This window comes from Oncorhynchus clarkii, chromosome 13, assembly GCF_045791955.1.
Source record: "Oncorhynchus clarkii lewisi isolate Uvic-CL-2024 chromosome 13, UVic_Ocla_1.0, whole genome shotgun sequence".
NCBI classification, from domain to species: domain Eukaryota; kingdom Metazoa; phylum Chordata; class Actinopteri; order Salmoniformes; family Salmonidae; genus Oncorhynchus; species Oncorhynchus clarkii.
In genome coordinates this window covers 60,255,474-60,278,288 of record NC_092159.1, presented here as the reverse complement: position 1 = coordinate 60,278,288, position 22,815 = coordinate 60,255,474, and the positions used below count along the sequence as shown (strand labels likewise).

General features: G+C 44.7%; 1 protein-coding gene across 1 annotated transcript in view; it reads right to left on the bottom strand.

Moving 5' to 3' along the window:
• The window catches only part of LOC139365186 (centrosomal protein of 112 kDa-like), a 158,661-nt gene that overhangs the window by 114,120 nt on the left and 21,726 nt on the right, over positions 1-22,815 (bottom strand). Inside the window, exons 9-10 of the mRNA XM_071102639.1 lie at positions 22,700-22,779; positions 247-382 (exon numbers count right to left, since the gene is read on the bottom strand). Of these exons, the coding sequence (XP_070958740.1) occupies positions 247-382; positions 22,700-22,779 (216 nt within the window). The remainder of the gene's footprint in view (positions 1-246; positions 383-22,699; positions 22,780-22,815) is intronic.

The window sequence follows — 22,815 nt, the reverse complement described above, 5'->3', positions numbered from 1 at the left end:
TTATCAGTATGTTACCGGTAGTTTCATGTAGTATTATCAGTATGTTACCTGTAGTTTCATGTAGTATTATCAGCATGTTACCGGTAGTTTCATGTGGTATTATCAGCATGTTACCTGTAGTTTCATGTAGTATTATCAGTATGTTACTTGTAGTTTCATGTAGTATTATCAGTATGTTACCTGTAGTTTCATGTAGTACTATCAGTATGGTACCTGTAGTTTCATGTAGTATTATCAGCATGTTACCTGTAGTTTCATGTTAGCGTAGGTCTTCTCTGAGCTGATCTCTACTTGCTTCTTAAAGTGTTCCAGAGCATTCTCTGCCTGCTGGGTCTGCTGCCGCTGACACTCCCTCTCACGTCCCAGCTGCTCCTCCTTCTCCCTGAAACACATACACACATTAACACATACACAAGCAGACCACCATAGTCCCTGTGCCCAAGGAAGCGAAGGTAACCTGCCTAAATTATTACGTAAGTATGCTCTCTCTAATTCTCTCTTTCTTTCTTTCTCTCAGAGGACCTGAGCCCTAGAACCATGCCTCAGGACTACCTGGCGTGAAGACTCCTTGCTGTCCCCAGTCCACCTGGCCATGCTGCTGCTCCAGTTTCAACTGTTCTGCCTGCGGCTATGGAATCCTGACCTGTTCACCGGACGTGCTACCTGTCCCAGACCTGCTGTTTTCAACTCTCTAGAAACAGCAGGAGCTGTAGAGATACTCTTAATGATCGGCTATGAAAAGCCAACTGACATCTACTCCTGAGGTGCTGACTTGTTGCACCATTGACAACTACTGTGACTTTTATTATTTGACCCTGCTGGTCAATTATGAACATTGGAACATCTTGGCCATGTCCTGTTATAATCTCCACCCGGCACAGCCAGAAGAGGACTGGCCACCCCTCATAGCCTGGTTCCTCTCTAGGTTTCTTCCTAGGTTTTGGCCTTTCTATGGAGTTTTCCCTAGCCACCGTGCTTCTACATCTGCATTGCTTGCTGTTTGGGGTTTTAGGCTGGGTTTCTGTACAGTACTTTGAGATATCAGCTGATGTAAGAAGGGCTATATAAATACATTTGATTTGATCACCGCCCCGTGGCACTCACGTCGGTAGCCATGAAGTGCTTTGAAAGGCTGGTCATGGCTCACATCAACAGCATCCTCCCGGATACCCTAGACCCACTCCAATTCGCATACCGCCCCAACAGTTCCACAGAAGACACAATCTCAATCACACTCCACACTGCCCTTTCTCACCTGGACAAAAGGAACACCTACGTGAGAATGCTGTTCATTGACTACAGCTCAGCGTTCAACACCATAGTGCCCAAGAAGCTCATCACTAAGCTAAGGACTCTGGGACTAAACACCTCCCTCTGCAACTGGATCCTGGACTTCCTGACGGGCCGCCCCCAGGTGGTAAGAGTAGGCAACAACACGTCTGCCATGCTGATCTTTAACACTGGGGCCCCTCAGGGGTGTGTACTTAGTCCCCTCCTGTATTCCCTATCACCCACACCTGTGTGGCCAAACACGACTCCAACACCATCATTAAGCTTGCTGACGACACAACAGTGGTAGGCCTGATCACCGACATCGATGAGACGGCCTATAGGAAGGTCAGAGAACTGGCAGGACAACAACCTCCCCCTCAATGTGAGCAAGACAAAGGAGCGGATCACAGATTACAGGAAAAGGTGGACCGAACAGGCCCCCATTAATATCGACGGGGCTGTAGTGGAGCGGGTCGAGAGTTTCAAGTTCCTTGGTGTCCACATCACCAACAAACTATCATGGTCCCAACATACCAAGACAGTCGTGAAGAGGGCACGACAAAACCTTTTCCCCCTCAGGAGAGAAAAGATTTGGCATGGGTCCCCAGATTCTCAAAAGTTTCTAAAAGGTGCACCATCGAGAGCATCCTGACCGGTTGCATCACCGCCTGGTATGGCAACTGCTCGGCATCTGACAGTAAGGCACTACAGAGGGTTGTGCGAATGGCCCAATACATCACTGGGGCCAAGCTTCCAACCATCCATCCTATATAATAGGTGGTGTCAGACTCCAGTCACCCAAGTTTTTTCTGCTACCGCACGGCAAACGGTACCAGAGCCCCAAGTCTAGGACCAAAAGGCTCCTCAACAGCTTCTACCCCCAAGCCATAAGACTGCTGAACAATTCATAAAATCGCCACCGGACAATTTACATGACCCCCCCACCCCTTTGTACACTCTCTGTTTGTTGGTTACCTATGCATAGTCACTTCGTCCCTACCAACATGTACAGATTACCTCAACTAGCCTGTACCCCAGTACACTGACTCGGTACCGGTGCTCCTTGTATATAGCCTCTTTATTTATATTCTTATTATGTTACTTTTTATTTTAGTCTACTTGGTAAATATTTTCTTAACTCTTCTTGAACTGCACTGTTGGTTAAGGGCTTGTAAGTAAACATTTCACGGTAAAGTCTACACTTGTTGTATTCGGCGCATGTGACAAATAATTTGATTTGATACATTAACACACACACACGCACACACACACACACGCACACACACACACAAATGACAAAAGAAAAAGTGATACATAAACATACAAGGAGTTATTTTCTCTGTAATTTGATTGATTTTGTTCACTGTAAAACACTCTGCTGTCCATCACTTCTCAGTTCAAACCTTTAATGGTTGTGTAGCAGAAGTGATGGTTGGAGTGATAGCTCAGTACACAAGGGCTTTGTGTACGGGGGTGTGTGTGTGTGTGTCAACAATATAGGGAGTCCCAGCATAAAGAGCTGTCAGAGCAGAGACAGTCTTCAAGTCAGGATCACGCTGAATGATACACTGCAGCTGTCAAACCTGCCTTCAGAACATGTCTAGTGTGTGTGTGTGTGTGTGTGTGTGTGTGTGTGTGTGTGTGTGTATGTGTGTGTGTATGTGTGTGTGACTGAGACGGGCCTGCAGTCATCGGCATTGTCTTGGTTTGATCACTGTCTGTTTGACATCCAGCCTCACCTCTCTGTGTTGACGAGATAGGAAAGAGAGGGGACAGGGGAAGTGTGTGAGAGGGCACGCTAGGGTCAGAGACGATGGAAGAGATGTGCATGTGTCTATGTAGTGCAGTGTGTAGGGAACAGGGTGTCATTGGTCTCAAGTAGTGTAGTGTGTAGGGAACAGGGTGTCATTGGTCTACAGTAGTGCAGTATGTAGGGAACAGGGTGTCATTGGTCTAAAGTAGTGTAGTATGTAGGGAACAGGGTGTCATTGGTCTAAAGTAGTGTAGTGTGTAGGGAACAGGGTGTCATTGGTCTGCAGTAGTGCAGTATGTAGGGAACAGGGTGTCATTGGTCTAAAGTAGTGTAGTATGTAGGGAACAGGGTGTCATTGGTCTACAGTAGTGCAGTATGTAGGGAACAGGGTGTCATTGGTCTAAAGTAGTGTAGTGTGTAGGGAACAGGGTGCCATTGGTCTAAAGTAGAGCAGTGTGTAGGGAACAGGGTGCCATTGGTCTAAAGTAGTGTAGTGTGTAGGGAACAGGGTGCCATTGGTATAAAGTAGTGCAGTGTGTAGGGAACAGGGTGTCATTGGTCTAATGTAGTGTAGTATGTAGGGAACAGGGTGCCATTGGTCTAAAGTAGTGTAGTATGTAGGGAACAGGGTGTCATTGGTCTAAAGTAGTGCAGTGTGTAGGGAACAGGGTGCCATTGGTCTAAAGTAGTGCAGTGTGTAGGGAACAGGGTGTCATTGGTCTAAAGTAGTGCAGTGTGTAGGGAACAGGGTGTCATTGGTCTAATGTAGTGTAGTGTGTAGGGAACAGGGTGCCATTGGTCTAAAGTAGTGTAGTATGTAGGGAACAGTGTGCCATTGGTCTAAAGTAGTGCAGTGTGTAGGGAACAGGGTGTCATTGGTCTAAAGTAGTGTAGTGTGTAGGGAACAGGGTGTCATTGGTCTAAAGTAGTGTAGTGTGTAGGGAACAGGGTGTCATTGGTCTAATGTAGTGTAGTGTGTAGGGAACAGGGTGCCATTGGTCTAATGTAGTGTAGTGTGTAGGGAACAGGGTGTCATTGGTCTAAAGTAGAGCAGTGTGTAGGGAACAGGGTGCCATTGGTCTAAAGTAGTGTAGTGTGTAGGGAACAGGGTGCCATTGGTCTAATGTAGTGCAGTGTGTAGGGAACAGGGTGTCATTGGTCTAAAGTAGTGTAGTGTGTAGGGAACAGGGTGTCATTGGTCTAAAGTAGTGCAGTGTGTAGGGAACAGGGTGCCATTGGTCTAAAGTAGTGTAGTATGTAGGGAACAGTGTGTCATTGGTCTAAAGTAGTGTAGTGTGTAGGGAACAGGGTGTCATTGGTCTAAAGTAGTGCAGTGTGTAGGGAACAGGGTGCCATTGGGACGAGTTCTATGTCTAATGCTCAGAGTGAAGATGAGTCATTGGTCACTGCCAGACACACACACAAGTGTGTGTAGATGTGTGTCTTGTAATGTTTTGGGAAAAGAACAGACACCACCACTGCCTTCCTAATTTACCGCACCACCAGACAGTAAGATAATAATAACAACAACAACGGGGGAAAAAGGAGGCAACAAAAAAAGAAAGAAAATAGTAAAAGAAGACATTCTTTCCTCCTCTTTATAGCGTTCCTCTGTCTCTTTGTAATTTTGGTCTCTCTCATGTCGGACATCAAAGATGGCAGAAATGGTTTTTCCCCCGCCGTTGTGTACTCTGTAATTATTAATCAGGCAGGCAATATGACTGGCTTCAGGGTGCTGTGCAAAGCAGCCAGACACAAAAGGATGTGAAGTCAAGTCGAGCTGAAAAGACGTGAGGAAAAGAGAGAGGTAAACACTGAGAAGGAAAGGATGTGACAGAAATAGCAGGATTAACTTCTTCAAAACTTTCAAATAAAGAGGAAGACAGAAGTTGGGTGTGTTGTGAGCATGAGAAGAGTGTTGTCACTCCAAGCCTGTTTGTTTGTGTGACTGTGAGTGTGTGCGTATGAAAGTGTGCGTGTGTGTGTGTGTGTAATAAGCATGTATTTAACACTTGACATTTGTATATAGATGAACGCATGAGGCCATCTGAGGAAGTGAGTGTGACCATATATGTGTGTATGTGTGTGTGTGTGCATGATGACCGTGTGTGTGTGTGCCTAAATATGTATCTGGGAGTGTGTGAGACAGGGAGCAGCAGTCAGTCAGTCACCATCAATCACAGAGAAAGGGGTGAGATGAGAGGGCAGAGAGAAGATGGAGGGAGGCCTGGCGGAGAGAAGGAGAAGGAGGAGAAGAAAGAGGCGGATGCCAGCTCCTCGGTGGCCCACGGCTTTAAATGGCTTCTGGTCAGAGAAGTGGAAGGAGAGAGGAATCAAATTAGAGATGTGCCATCCTATCATCCCGCCATCTTAAAGGGATAAAAAGAGGGGAAAAGAGAGGAAGAGGAAGAGTGTGAGTGTCTTAAGGATGACAGAGCTTCCTCCTAGCCGCATGCCAGACAGGAGGCTCCAGGGCTCCCGTCTTTTTCCAGACCTCTGAAACCACATGACGCCTTGCCTCACACACACCCATACAAGTGCACATACACACATACTGTATGCCTCACACCCACCCGTACACATACACACATACTGTATGCCTCACACACACCCATACAAGTGCACATACACACATACTGTATGCCTCACACACACCCATGCACGTGCACATACACACATACTGTATGCCTCACACACACCCATACACGTGCACATACACACATACTGTATGCCTCACACACACACCCATACACGTGCACATACACACATACTGTATGCCTCACACACACCCATCCACGTGCACATACATACTGTATGCCTCACACACACCCATACACATGCACACATACTGTATGACTCACACACCCATACACGTGCACATACACACATACTGTATGGCTCACACACACACACCCATACACGTGCACATACTGTATGCATCACACACACCCATACACGTGCACATACACACATACTGTATGCATCACATGCACCCATACAGGGGCATATACACATATACTGTATACATCACATACATGGGCACATACATACATACTGTATACATCACATACATGGGCACATACATACATACTGTATACATCACATACATGGGCACATACATACATACTGTATACATCACATACATGGGCACATACATACATACTGTATACATCACATACATGGGCACATACATACATACTGTATACATCACATACATGGGCACATACATACATACTGTATACATCACATACATGGGCACATACATACATACTGTATACATCACATACATGGGCACATACATACATACTGTATACATCACATACATGGGCACATACATACATACTGTATACATCACATACATGGGCACATACATACATACTGTATACATCACATACATGGGCACATACATACATACTGTATTCATCACATACATGGGCACATACATACATACTGTATACATCACATACATGGGCACATACATACATACTGTATCCATCACATACATGGGCACATACATACATACTGTATACATCACATACATGGGCACATACATACATACTGTATACATCACATACATGGGCACATACATACATACTGTATTCATCACATACATGGGCACATACATACATACTGTATACATCACATACATGGGCACATACATACATACTGTATACATCACATACATGGGCACATACATACATACTGTATACATCACATACATGGGCACATACATACATACTGTATACATCACATACATGGGCACATACATACATACTGTATACATCACATACATGGGCACATACATACATACTGTATACATCACATACATGGGCACATACATACATACTGTATACATCACATACATGGGCACATACATACATACTGTATGCATCACATACATGGGCACATGCATACATACTGTATACATCACATACATGGGCACATACATACATACTGTATGCATCACATACATGGGCACATACATACATACTGTATGCATCACATACATGGGCACATACATACATACTGTATACATCACATACATGGGCACATACATACATACTGTATGCATCACATACATGGGCACATACACACATACTGTATGCATCACATACATGGGCACATACATACATACTGTATGCATCACATACATGGGCACATACACACATACTGTATGCCTCACACACACCCATACACGGGCACATACACACATACTGTATACATCACATACACCCACACATGTGCACATACACACATACTGTATGCATCACATACACCCATACACGGGCACATACACACATACTGTATGCATCACATACACGGGCACATACACACATACTGTATGCATCACACACACCCATACACGGGCACATACACACATACTGTATACATCACATACACCCACACATGTGCACATACACACATACTGTATGCATCACAAACACCCACACACGTGCACATACACACATACTGTATGCCTCACACACACCCATACACATGCACATACACACATACTGTATGCATCACACACACCCATACACGTGCACATACACACATACTGTATACATCACACACACCCATACACATACACACATACTGTATGCATCACATACACCCATACACGTGCTCACACACAATGTCTCCCCTCAAGCACACACCCTCCGTTACAGAGCCCTCCACCATCATGGGACACAGCCAGTCAGGATAAACCAGTTACCATCCTTCTATTGAGGTTAGTCTTCTACTACTATGAAGCTGATTGAGAAAGAGAAGTCCTTTGTGATTACTGAAGAATGGTAGTATAGCATGCTGTCCAGGCCAGGCCAACTCAATCAATGAGCTGTTCTGTACTTTAATCATCATGTGTGCACAGAATGTCCTCAATGTAATGTACTGCATGTGGGTGGAGTGTCTGACTGCAGGGTAGACACACACACACACACAAACATGTGGAATCTGTATATGGACACATCTGGTCTGGTCCAGCATATGCCAGGCAGTGTGTGTGCGTGTGTGTGTGTGTGTGTCTGAGCTCATGCAAACAGAATGATAACGAATCCACAGACACATCAAAGGCCCACCCTGAAAAAAGAGGGAGCATATAAAAGAGAGAAAATGCTAAACTGAAATATTCAACACCCTCAGAAGAAAAATAAAACAGCATATTTGTTCATTCCTTTCCCAAGAGAGAGAGATGGCAGTCGGAGAAGACCATCGAGCTTGGAGGCTTCAGAACTGACATGCAAATATGCCGAGCTATGAGACCAGAGAGAGAGAGAATACAGAGGAACTCATCTTGTGGTCCAAAAATCTGTCTGAGCTTTAAGAGAGAAAGAGAGGAGAAATGAGAACTGCAAGAGACCAGTAACTGACTATCTGAGAGGCCTGTATGCAGACAGCAGAGCAGGAGGGTAATGGTGATGGTGTGTGTGGATTAAGATACAGGCCTGTTGTTGGGCAGATCAGGCTAAAGGCCTGTGTGATATAGAGTTTGCCACTACACCTCAGCCTCAGTGATAACTGTGAATAAAGGTGTGCCACAGGGATGACTTCCAACTCCCATTCTGTTTATTATGTCTAAAAACAACTGTACAAGCCACAGTCCCAACTAGTCAATGGCCACTAGGGAACAAGATAACTTGCCATACATACAAGACGGGATGTCTTTGCTTCATTGCAGCGCCTATAGAAAGAGGAGGAGGCTATTGAGATGCCTGTAACAGTCACTGGGGACCGCATGTAAATAGTTGCAGATGCAGCTATGGAGGAGCAGCGGGAGGAACAGCGGAGGGAGGAACAGCAGTGGGAGCAACAGCGGTGGGAGGAACAGCAGTGGGAGGAAGTGCATAAAGGGGGATCCAGAGAGGAAAGCAGAGGTATTCCATATCTGGAGGGGATTCTCTCATCTCTGCTATGCATTTATACCACTTTGGATTCATACATCATTCATGAAGTTGCCATAGTATGCAAAATCATCCATGCACTAAACCCACATGTACAGATATTTACATAACGAGCATTACTTGGCAAAACTATTGTAATGAATGGCTAACAGCCCTGAAGGAAACAGAACCATATATATATTTTTTTACTGTTGAACCTTTATTTATACAGTGTAGTCTCATTGAAATAAACTCTCTGCACCAAGTCTAGAACCAATAGGACCCTTAACAGGTTCTACCCCCAAGACATAAGACTGCTAAATAGTTAACCAACTATCTGCACTGACCCGTTCTGACTAATCACATATGCTGCGGTTACTATTTATTATCTATCCTGTTGCCTAGTCCCTTATCCCTACCTATATGTACATACACTGTACAGTGGGCTCCAAAAATACTGGCACCCCTGACTGGCAATGCACAAACAATACTTTAATAAATACACTGCTCAAAAAAATAAAGGGAACACTAAAATAACACATCCTAGATCTGAATGAATTAAATATTTTCTTTGCATAGTTGAATGTGCTGACAACAAAATAACACAATAATTATCAATGGAAATCAAATTTATCAACCCATGGAGGTCTGGATTTGGAGTCACACTCAAAATTAAAGTGGAAAACCACACTACAGGCTGATCCAACTTTGATGTAATGTCCTTAAAACAAGTCAAAATGAGGCTAAGTAGTGTGTGTGGCCTCCATGTGCCTGTATGACCTCCCTACAACACCTGGGCATGCTCCTGATGAGGTGGCGGATGGTCTCCTGAGGGATCTACTCCCAGACCTGGACTAAAGCATCCGCCAACTCCTGGACAGTCTGTGGTGCAACGTGGCGTTGGTGGATGGAGCGAGACATGATGTCCCAGATGTGCTCAATTGGATTCAGGTCTGGGGAACGGGCGGGCCAGTCCATAGCATCAATGCCTTCCTCTTGCAGGAACTGCTGACACACTCCAGCCACATGAGGTCTAGCATTGTCTTGCATTAGGAGGAACCCAGGGCCAACCGCACCAGCATATGGTCTCACAAGGGGTCTGAGGATCTCATCTCGGTACCTAATGGCAGTCAGGCTACCTCTGGCGAGCACATGGAGGGCTGTGGAAACGCGTTCTCTGGAGTGATGAATCACGCTTCACCATCAGGCAGTCCGACGGATAAATCTGGGTTTATCTTCCGAATAAACTCTTAAAGACCTAGTCATATTTTACATCAATAGCAGTCAATATTAATCGTCACTTTAATTCAGTCTCATCTGAAAGTTATAAATTCTTGGTTATCTTCACGAACCCTGGCTAAAAAGTTGAATCAGCAATACAAAATTGGGTTTAATTATGTATTTACTAAATACCTAACAAATCATACAGAATTACATATACAAAGAATGAATCATACCTTGAATACAAATTACGTCATAAAGGAAAATGTCCCTAGAGGGCGGAAAAGATATGACAGCTGGTTACACAAAAGAAAAGGGGCTGGGTTTGAGTGAAAGAGCAGGAAGACTGAGGAACAAAAGGGAGAAGCTGTGCTATCGTAAACACAGTATCTTATGCATTCTAAATTACCGCCCATTTGGAAAAGGAAAACGCAATAAATATTTACTCTGAGCTGCGCTTCGGTAGGTTGGTGGTAGATGGAAGGCCGTGTTGCCAAACCGAGTCCTTTGAATAATGTCTCTGGTGGTCAACTGGATACATTGTAGTAACGTTGTTGTGTGGTATACGGGATACTCTGTCTGTTCCTTCCTAACCCACGTTTGCAGCTGCTGTTGCTAACTAAATGGCTAGAAGGTATCACTTCTGTAGTGAATACGAGTTCAAAGTTCATACCATTCGCAACCAAAGCTCACGCTGAGGTTGGCTTCGTTCTGTAGTTATTATCTGAACCATTCTGCCATCGGACAGTCGTCCTCACATCCTCGGAACAGGAGGTTACATTTTTGTCAAGGGCTTATATAGTGGAGGGAGAAAATGGGTGTGTTTCATAGTTTACAACCTACAGTGCCTTGCAAAAGTATTCGGCCCCCTTGAACTTTGCGACCTTTTGCCACATTTCAGGCTTCAAACATAAAGATATAAAACTGTATTTGTTTGTGAAGAATCAACAACAAGTGGGACACAATCATGAAGTGGAACGACATTTATTGGATATTTCAAACTTTTTTAACAAATCAAAAACTGAAAAATTGGGCGTGCAAAATTATTCAGCCCCTTTACTTTCAGTGCAGCAAAATCTCTCCAGAAGTTCAGTGAGGATCTCTGAATGATCCAATGTTGACCTAAATGACTAATGATGATAAATACAATCCACCTGTGTGTAATCAAGTCTCCGTATAAATGCACCTGCACTGTGATAGTCTCAGAGGTCCGTTAAAAGCGCAGAGAGCATCATGAAGAACAAGGAACACACCAGGCAGGTCCGAGATACTGTTGTGAAGAAGTTTAAAGCCAGATTTGGATACAAAAAGATTTCCCAAGCTTTAAACATCCCAAGGAGCACTGTGCAAGCGATAATATTGAAATGGAAGGAGTATCAGACCACTGCAAATCTACCAAGACCTGGCCGTCCCTCTAAACTTTCAGCTCATACAAGGAGAAGACTGATCAGAGATGCAGCCAAGAGGCCCATGATCACTCTGGATGAACTGCAGAGATCTATAGCTGAGGTGGGAGACTCTGTCCATAGGACAACAATCCGTCGTATATTGCACAAATCTGGCCTTTATGGAAGAGTGGCAAGAAGAAAGCCATTTCTTAAAGATATCCATAAAAAGTTTTGTTTAAAGTTTGCCACAAGCCACCTGGGAGACACACCAAACATGTGGAAGAAGGTGCTCTGGTCAGATGAAACCAAAATTGAACTTTTTGGCAACAATGCAAAACGTTATGTTTGGCGTAAAAGCAACACAGCTCATCACCCTGAACACACCATCCCCACTGTCAAACATGGTGGTGGCAACATCATGGTTTGGGCCTGCTTTTCTTCAGCAGGGACAGGGAAGATGGTTAAAATTGATGGGAAGATGTATGGAGCCAAATACAGGACCATTCTGGAAGAAAACCTGATGGAGTCTGCAAAAGACCTGAGATTTGTCTTCCAACAAGACAATGATCCAAAACATAAAGCAAAATTTACAATGGAATGGTTCAAAAATAAACATATCCAGGTGTTAGAATGGCCAAGTCAAAGTCCAGACCTGAATCCAATCGAGAATCTGTGGAAAGAACTGAAAACTGCTGTTCACAAATGCTCTCCATCCAACCTCACTGAGCTCGAGCTGTTTTGCAAGGAGGAATGGGAAAAAATGTCAGTCTCTCGATGTGCAAAACTGATAGAGACATACCCCAAGCGACTTACAGCTGTAATCGCAGCAAAAGGTGGCGCTACAAAGTATTACCTTAAGGGGGCTGAATAATTTTGCACGCCCAATTTTTCAGTTTTTGATTTGTTAAAAAAGTTTGAAATATCCAATAAATGTCGTTCCACTTCATGATTGTGTCCCACTTGTTGTTGATTCTTTACAAAAAAAATACAGTTTTATATCTTTATGTTTGAAGTCTGAAATGTGGCAAAAGGTCGCAAAGTTCAAGGGGGCCGAATACTTTCGCAAGGCACTGTATGTCTCTTCACATGGGCGGGCCACTGAGTCGGGCCTAATTCATTCATGAAAACCCAATTCTCACATTTTAGAAGCTAAAATCCCACGAATAATTTAATATTCAAACATTTAAATTGAACAACAATTCCATGTGAATCCGATAATTCTGATGTGTAGACTTTCCACTGTAGAGTTTATGTCATCCTATCATTGATGAGAATGTATCAGATGACAACCGAACTGACATCATATTCATTAAGTACCACCACATATGTTCAATTGGTCGGATTACCAGAATATAGTTAATTTCCCCCCACCTTCTGATCTCTATGTTAACCAAGGGGTTTTCTAATGTCACATCAGTAGGGTAGAGAGGAAAAAGGGGGAAAGAGGTATTTATGACTGTCATAAACCTACCCCCAGGCCAACGTCATGACACCCCCATACACTAAGCGAGGTCCATACAGAAACGGTTTGCCTAGATCGTGCGGAAGAACTTGACTGACCTGCACAGAGCCCTGACCTCAACCCCATCAAACACCTTTTTCGATGAAATGGAAAGCTGCGAGCCAGGACTAATCGCCCAACATCAGTGCCCGACCTCACTAATGCTAATGTTCCAACATCTATTGGAAATCCTTCCCAGAAGAGTAGAGGCTGTTATAGCAGCAAAGGGGGGACTAACTCCATATTAATGCCCATGATTTTGGAATGAGATTTTCGACGAGCAGATGTCCACATACTTTTGGCCATGTAGTGTATGCACAACCTTGGGAAAGGTTCACCCTGCAGAAGTCAACCCACCGGCTGGTGGCCCAACTACCCCTCTCACACCCTAGCACCACTGACTCATTCTGGGGAGATCAACTCCATATTAATTCCCATGATTTTGGAATGAGACGTTCAACAAGCAGGTATCCACATACGTTTGGTCATGTAGTGCATCTACATCCATTACCTAGTACCCCTGCACATCGACTCTGTACAGGTACCCCGTGTATATAGCCAAGTTATCATTACTCATTGTGTATTTATTCCTTGGGTTATTATCTTTCTATAATGTTTCTCTATGCATTGTTGGGAAGGGCCCATAAGTAAGCATTTTGCTGTTAGTCTCCACCTGTTGTTTACGAAGCATTTGATTTGAAAAGAGACAATTTTACACTGAATACCTCTCTTACTTTGTGACTGATTTAGTTAACCTGAATGTAGTAGGCCTTTCCACAGATGGAATCACATCCCAATCAGGCACTCAACATATCTAAACAGTTGATCAGGTCCCACTGGTTCCTTAAACCTTTGTTCTGGTGTAAAGTATTGAGCTGTGGTAACAACCCTCTTTCAACCTAGGCCAGTCTATATGGCCACCAGGGGACTTCCACTATTGAGTCACGTAGAGCTTTCCATTACCCAAGATCCATTTCACAGATCCACCATTTCCATCCCCACCTTCCCTGGACCCCTCCACCCAGCAGCCCCCCTCAGCCCCATCACCCCCAGCCAAGGAGAAGCCAGATTCTTAAGATAGATGGAAATGCTAGGGTGGAGGCACTGAGGCAGGGTGTGTTGTTTCTCTCCTTTCATTAGCATTTAGTTGATGTTATTGTTGATGTTCCACTGCCATTAGGAGCTCATTGTTGTGGAGGCAGCTCATCTGGAGAGCAGGCTGCCTATGTATCTCTCCTCCTCTCCCAATTCTCTGTCCGCAGCACATCCCTCCATCTCTATGCTAATGATCTGAACGGCACTGGGATGAAAGAAGAGATAGAAAACAGGTTTTCTTCTCTGCTTTGTAGTTCTTTATGTTGTTGCTATAGCGACACAGACGTAGAAATCTAACTGATGCAGCCATGCTCATTTGCATGGAGGGATAGAGGTTTTCCTTGTCTTCTTTATTTTGGGAGGGTTCAGAGGAGTGTAGATCACACCTTCCTTTTACAAACAACTCTCCTGATCCCAAACAAACTAAATACCTGCTGCCGCTGTCCCGCGTTTACGCAGAAAGTAAAGTGTTTATGCAGAAACACTAACGGAAGCACAAACACAGAGACACACGTCGGAATACTTTAGTCGGATCCACAATGAAACATGGTGTGATAAAAAAGGACCCAAACACACACATATCCGTGTTTGCACAGTGCATACAATCTACAAAGATGCCAGCCTGTCTAAGGTATAAACCCAAGCGCCTGTTGGGCATGTCGAGAGGTTTAAACTTGTTTAATTTCATCTCTCATCCTCCCATCTCCTCTATCAGCCACTGAACACACATAAACACACACACACCTGCGTGCAGTCCTGCTGTGGCTTTGAAGTTCTCCTGGATCATCTTTGAAGGCCTTCACTGTTGCCACGGCAGCAAGTAGGTAGCAGACATCACATCAGACTCTCATTGTGTGTGTGTGTGTGTGTGTGTGTGTGCGTGTGTGTGTGTGTGTGTGTGTGTGTGTGTGTATATATATGTGTGTGTGTGTGTGTGTGTCAAATTACATTTTCTAATATAATCAAATGTTATTCATCACATGCTTGGTAAACAACAGGTGTAGACTTAACAGTGAAATGCTTCCTTACGGGACCTTCACAACAATGCAGACAGAAAGAAAATAGAGAAATAATAGAAAATAAAAGTGATACTAAATATACAATGAGTAATGATAACATGGCTAAATACATGGGGTACCAGTACAGAGTCAATGTGCAGCGTACGAGGTAATTGAGGTAGATATTTATTTTATTTAACCTTTATTTAACTAGGCAAGTCAGTTTAGAACAAATTATTATTTACAATGACGGTCTACCCCGGCCAAACTCTAACCTGGACGACGCTGGGCCAATTGTGCGCCGCCCTATGGGACTCCCAATCACGGCTGGTTGGGATACAACCTGGAATCGAACCAGGGTTGAGACGCCTCTAGCACTGAGATGCTAGGACTAAAGTGACTAGGCAACAGGAGAGATAATAAACAGTAGCAGCAGCGTACGTGATGAGTCAAAAACGTTAGTGTAAAACAGGTCACTGCAGATAGTTAAATAATTAACCAAATAGCTACCCACACTAACTCTTTAGCAGTCTAATGGCTTGGGGGTAGAAGCTGTTCAGGGTCCTGTTGGTTCCAGACTTGGTGCATTGGTACCGCTTTCCGTTCGGTAGCAAAGAGAACAGTCTATGACGTGGGTGGCTGGAGTCTGACAATTTTTTGGGCCTTTCTCTGACACCACCTAGTATAGAGGTCCTGGATATCAGGGGGCTTGGCCCCACTAATGTACTTGGCCGTACAGCTGCTCTCAATGGTGCAGCTGTGTAACTTTGAGGATCTGAGGGCCACTGCTAAATCTTTCCAGTGCGTGCGTGCGTGTGTGCGAATGCATCTGTGTGTGTGCAGGGCGTTCCTTCTCACCCTACCAGACTGAGTTCTTAATTAATTAGCTCAGAGTTCTGATGCGACACTCACTATTTCTAACTGTTTAACACTAACGAGAGACCGGCCCGCTTGTCACCGAGCAGAGTGATAATTTATGCGTCCAGATTTACGTCTGCTGCCTCATCAAATGCGTCCTCTCTCACATCCACTCACGTGTCGGGGACACCAGTGACAGATGATAGGAGAATGTATTCATTCTGTCAAGCGAATCTGCATTAAAATGCGCCTTTATCACCGTCTAGTCTTCACAGGGAATATTTGTCCTTGGAACTGAGCGATATGAATAATGTGTCGATTCAGATCTCAGTGGAATGTAAAGGACTGAGAAATCAATGGGTTTTTACCTGACAATAGCCTCAATGCATTTCCTGCCTAATAACCACATCAAACTCACATGTCAGGTGTAGAACTCACATTCAAATCATAGAAACACACATTCCTCACATTTTCAAGATTACTGTTTCACATCCGGCCGTGATTGGAAGTCCCATAGAGCAGCGCACAATTGGCCCAGTGTCGTCCAGGTTTGGCCGGGGTAGGCTGTCATTGTAAATAAGAATTTGTTCTATACTGACTTGCCTAGTTAAATAAATAAATAAATATCTACCTCAATTACCTCGTACGCGTCACATTGACTCTGTACTGGTACCCCATGTATTTAGCCATGTTATCATTACTCTTATTTTTATTATCACTTTTATTTTCTATTATTTCTCTATTTCTCTAGGGCCCGTAAGTAAGCATTTCACTGTTAAGTCTACACCTGTTGTTTACCAAGCATGTGACAGTAGGACTGTTACGGAGACTGTATTACTTCCACACCGGCGGTCACGAGTCATGACAGCAGTCAAATTCCATGTGACCGTTTAGTCACGGTAATTAAGCTCCTCCAAGCTCTGATGCTGCTGATGGTCATTAGTAGCCTGCAAAACGTACTAACTGCCTGGTACTCAGCACGCTATTGCCCCACTCTGACATCAATGCAAATGTAATCGAAAATCTAATCAAATACTTCATGACAGACCATGAGCTCATGTTGCGTAAACATTTCTATAGGCTATGCAATTGCGTGAGAAAACAGAGTGATGGCCTCTATTAAAAAGAGGAGGATCTCATCAGCTTTCTAGAGGCTAGGCCTACTATACAGAAGTATAGCCTACCTAGCTGGCAGGAAAATGAACCACTTGAAAAGGGTCCTCCATTCCCTATTTAAGTGCATAGAAGACATGTATTTTTTCCGCTGCCCCTGTTTTGAGACAGGTACATGATAATGGTCCATTCTAAATCAAAAGAAATTGCATACATATATTGTTTAGTATATGAATGATATATTATCACTGGTGAATGATGCCCAACTTAAGGCAAGGAACAGCGAATGCTTTTTTTGCGACTTTTTCCAATCATAGTCGCATACCTCATGTAGCCCAGCCCATAGGTCTATAAGTTTTAATAAGGTCAGTATCATACCTCATGTAGCCTAGCCCATAGGTCTATAAGTTTTAATAAGGTCAGTATCATACCTCATGTAGCCTAGCCCATAGGTCTATAAGTTTTGATGAGGTTTGTGTCACAACTAAAGTGGCCAAATAACTTCTTAAAATTAAGCACATTCATCCGCATTAGAATGGATGTAGTAGAGCCGCTGCGTGAGTTTCAAGTTTGGGGAAGATATTTTTCAACATAGAAATTCACCTTTATAATAAAAGAATTACATGCATAATCGCATTTGTGGTTTTCCTGCTAGTGGAATATTTGCGCTTATAGCCTACTGCCGTGTGCACATTGCTGCGCTTATGATGTGAAAAAATAGCCAAATAGTTTATCAACATTTTTGCTAAATGTTCTCATCTGTTGCGTCAGTGGTTGTATTCATTTGGGATTTATCGCATCCCACAACAGTCCCAGACTATGTTTGGAATATTTATTTCTGGCACAGAGTACAATAGGTCAACTTTTATACTATTGGGGATAGTAGATTGATATAGGCTAGTGCTTTTGCTGTTCGTTAGGCCTACTCATCTTGTGGGCTGATGAAAAATACATGTGGACAGTTTTTCTAATATCTTTAATATGCACATCGGAATTGAATAAGGACGTGCACAGTTGCGTTCCCCGATGTGTCTGTCTTCACTTGTAGCCTGTGAGAAAGACCCAATCACGTCATGTGCATTGGCTAATAAGAATTGAGCTATCTGCGAGAGCCATGTGAGTGAGAGGTGCTTGGAGCACGCAGCCGGGAGAAGGGAATTATAATTACTATATTCAGCCCAAGGGCTGCAAAAGGCATGGATTTTTTTTAGGGGGGACACAAAGGGGATGCTCCAGGAAATTCAAGGCATTATTAAGTACTCAAATTGTGAATGAGAGACTGATGAAGTGTGTACAGACTGCGCAAAAAAAACTAAGCAGAGCTCAAGCTTTTCATGCGATTTTTTCAAATCATCATTAGAGTCGCATCACGTAGCCTTAGAATGTATTAAAAATCAAAACATATAGCCCAACATTTGTATCACAACTAAAGTTATATAAATAATTATAAATGAAGCATATAGGAGTACCAGTTTCTTTGTTAACCGCTCAACACAAAATAGCTGCATGTGCGCACCCTCTCGAATCATTTGGATAAAATATCCTATGTTCAATTGTATTCTTCATACTATAAAATAATATAGAATAATTCCAAGGAATTCTAAGCAAATCTTGTCTGCTAAATGAACTAGTGTAGCCCACAGCCATATCGCATAGTCAGATCAGGGCTTAACATAATAGAGTATGCTATTGTGTTCTTCTGAACTAGACTACATTTTATTCATATCATGCTTCTTTAGACCTGTCTAAAATATTTAATGGCCTTATTGTGAAGGTGCAGGCTATATTACATGGATATCTTATACTTTAAAAAAAATGTAGATGTTCCAAAGATCTGCATCAGTGGCTTGTAGGCTATGTGTGGAAGTCAGAAGATGCTAAATGTGTTTATGTTAATTAACGGTCAATTAACGGGAGGCCGGCAGTTATTTGCTTGACAATCACCGACTGAAAAAATGTCATAACGGCCACAGCCCTAGTTGAGAGTAGAGTACGGTAAACAGGCTTGACTGGATCTCATTAGGAGACTGGGGCAGAGGTTAGGGCTGAGACTTGGTCTGGGGCAGGGCTGTGTTCCGGGGCCATTAGGAGACTGGGGCAGAGGTTAGGGCTGAGACTTGGTCTGGGGCAGGGCTGTGTTCTGGGGCCATTAGGAGACTGGGGCAGAGGTTAGGGCTGAGACTTGGTCTGGGGCAGGGTTGTGTTCCGGGGCCATTAGGAGACTGGGGCAGAGGTTAGGGCTGAGACTTGGTCTGGGGCAGGGTTGTGTTCCGGGGCCATTAGGAGACTGGGGGGCAGAGGTTAGGGCTGAGACTTGGTCTGGGGCAGGGCTGTGTTCCGGGGCCATTAGGAGACTGGGGCAGAGGTTAGGGCTGAGACTTGGTCTGGGGCAGGGCTGTGTTCCGGGGCCATTAGGAGACTGGGGGGCAGAGGTTAGGGCTGAGACTTGGTCTGGGGCAGGGCTGTGTTCCGGGGCCATTAGGAGACTGGGGGGCAGAGGTTAGGGCTAAGACTTGGTCTGGGGCAGGGCTGTGTTCCGGGTCCATTAGGAGACTGGGGGGCGGAGGTTAAGGCTGAGACTTGGTCTGGGGCAGGGCTGTGTTCCGGGGCCATTAGGAGACTGGGGCAGAGGTTAGGGCTGAGACTTGGTCTGGGGCAGGGCTGTGTTCCGGGGCCATTAGGAGACTGGGGGGCAGAGGTTAGGGCTGAGACTTGGTCTGGGGCAGGGCTGTGTTCCGGGGCCATTAGGAGACTGGGGGGCAGAGGTTAGGGCTAAGACTTGGTCTGGGGCAGGGCTGTGTTCCGGGTCCATTAGGAGACTGGGGGGCGGAGGTTAAGGCTGAGACTTGGTCTGGGGCAGGAGCTGAGGCTGGGGCCATTAGGAGACTGGGGGGCTGAGAATAGGGCTGAGACTTGGTCTGGGGCAGGGCTGTGCTCCGGGGCCATTAGGAGACTGGGGGGCTGAGGTTAAGGTTGAGACTTGGTCTGGGGCAGGGCTGTGCTCCGGGGCCATTAGGAGACTGGGGGGCGGAGGTTAGGGCTGAGACTTGGTCTGGGACAGGGCTGTGTTCCGGGGCCATTAGGAGACTGGGGGGCGGAGGTTAAGGCTGAGACTTGGTCTGGGGCAGGAGCTGAGGCTGGGGCCATTAGGAGACTGGGGGGCTGAGGTTAAGGCTGAGACTTGGTCTGGGGCAGGGCTGTGTTCCGGGGCCATTAGGAGACTGGGGGGCTGAGGTTAGGGCTGAGACTTGGTCTGGGGCAGGGCTGTGTTCCGGGGCCATTAGGAGACTGGGGTGCTGAGGTTAGGGCTGAGACTTTGTCTGGGGCAGGAGCTGAGATTGGGGCTAGAACTGGGACTGGGGCTGCGTTCCGGGCCGTTAGGATTGAGTGAGCTTAGATTGTGTGAGCTTTTTATTGTGCAGAACACATTCTACTTTCATTAAAGGAAGTGTAATCTGTGTATGAGCCAGTAATGAGGTAATGTATGGTATTAATTAGTGTGAGGAATGCATGCAGCATTAGGAGGCCCTGGATTAGACCTGGCCCTGCCTAGCCTGTCAGCTCTGACTGTACTCTACTGTAATGGAACGATAGCAGACTGAGGAAAGGAGAGGAGGAAAGGAGGGAATGCCTGATAGGAGGAGCTCAGTCAGCCAAACATCTGGTGGGAGGGATGGAGAGAGGGAGAAATGTACGAGGAATGGAAAGAGGAAGGGCGGGATGGAGGGAGAGGTGCAGGGGGGATGAGATGGGAGGGGTGCATGGGGATGAGATGTGATTGTAGCTGGAATAATGTAGCAGAGGGCAGTAAAGGAAAAGCCCATATTTGGTTCGACATTATAATATTTTTGACCATTCAAAGATTTTACATCAATGACCAATGGTCTCAAGTAAAATTATTCAGGAAATGAGGCCATGTTAGAGTATTGGGACGTAGCCAAAGCCCTGGCTCCTCCCACAGCCCCTTGTCACAGATGAGGTCACCTGCTCGTTAACAGACTTGCCAAATATGGGCATACGACGTGATGACTACAAACGATGCAGTATGAAGTGAGGATAGAAAAGTAGCGGTGTGGAATCTCACAGGCTACGGCCAACAGACAAGTAACAAACAAAACCAATGACATCAGAGGTGGGAAGGATCACAGGGTGGGTGACATGTCAGACTGTATAACATGTCAAACGAGGCTGCTGCGGTTCTTACTAATTCCAGACAAAGAGAGGGAGGGAGGGATGGAGAGGGAGGGAGTAAGAGAACAAGAATGAGAGAAAGAGAGGGACGAGAGAACGAGAGAAAACGAAAGAAAGCCTAATTGACATGAAATAGAGTGGCCAGGTATGCCAAGGCGCTCTTCTCTCTCTCTGGCAGGCCTCTTTCTAGTCCTAACCACTTCCATGTCTTCCAGTGCGGCCTCAGTGATCCCGGGTTCAGCCATTAACCCCTGCTAACTACACATCTGGAGGACACACTGGCTGTATCCAAATACCCATACTTGCATCCTAAATAGTCGGCTGTTTGAGTATGCACATTTCTTTTGTATAATAGTATGCAACATTACAGAAATTGTGAATTTTTGAAAATCAAGTATGCTTTTGTAGGCTACCTATTTAATTTATGGATCAAGCCTTAGCAGTCGTTCTGATCTCGTTCCCAATGATCATTATGTTGCTGTCCAGTTGTTCCCAATTTATCCGTTTCTGTCTTCAGTTCTTTGTAAATAGGATAGATGGGCTATATGGATCTACTACATTATACACATTATAATAAACATTAAGAACACCTGTGAAACACTTTCAACACCTTGTAGTGTCCATGCCCCAATGAATTGAGGCTGTTCTGAGGGCAAAAGAGAGGGGTGCAACGGAATATTAGGAAGGTGTTCTTAATGTTTTGTACACTCAGTGTAGGTCAAATGTGATAGTCTGCCTATAACCAGCCTGAGTAGGCCTATAACTCCATTCCTACTCTATTCAGCATTTAGAGAAATTATCTATTATCAGGCTGGTTGAATTTGGAAAAATACTATTTACTAAACGGTGAGTGCTAAATAGTATGCAGTTTAATACGCTAGTATGGGTATTCGGACACGGCCATTGTAGATCTGAGACAGGAGAGGTGTACAACAATACGGAATTTGGCACTGCCCCACAACTGGGGACGCTACACAGCACAGATATGAGAACTCTCTATGGAGGTTCCTATGTTTCAGCATGTGTCAGACAGGCACATATGGAGAGACTAAAAGTGACAACATTTGATATAGCTTCAAATATCCACTGCAGTTTTCAATTACGGCACAAGGGTGAGCTCTGCAAATTATAGCTGTATCCCGGGCCCTGTAACTAGCACTTACCAATGTCTGAGTGCTTAAGCATTTTTCTAAATCAGTGACTTTGGGGGGATTGTATCATTGTATAATTGCATGGATGGAAGCCTGTGTTGGCTCGCTGTGAGACATTTTTCATAAGCTGGAATTGTGGGTTTGTGGGTTGGTGATGTGTGTGAACAAATCCCATATTTCTGATGTGTTCTGAACCAAACTGAATGGCAAGTCCCCAAGTAGTGATGAAATGAAAGAAGAAAACAGACATTTGATTTACAGTGTTTTGCTACTCACTTCAGTGACTCTTCAAGTTTGGAGATCTTCTTCTTGGTCTCTTCCCTCTCTTTCTCCGCCTCGTTGTGTAGGGCACGCACCTGTGTGATAGAGAGACAGAGACAGAGAGAGAGAGA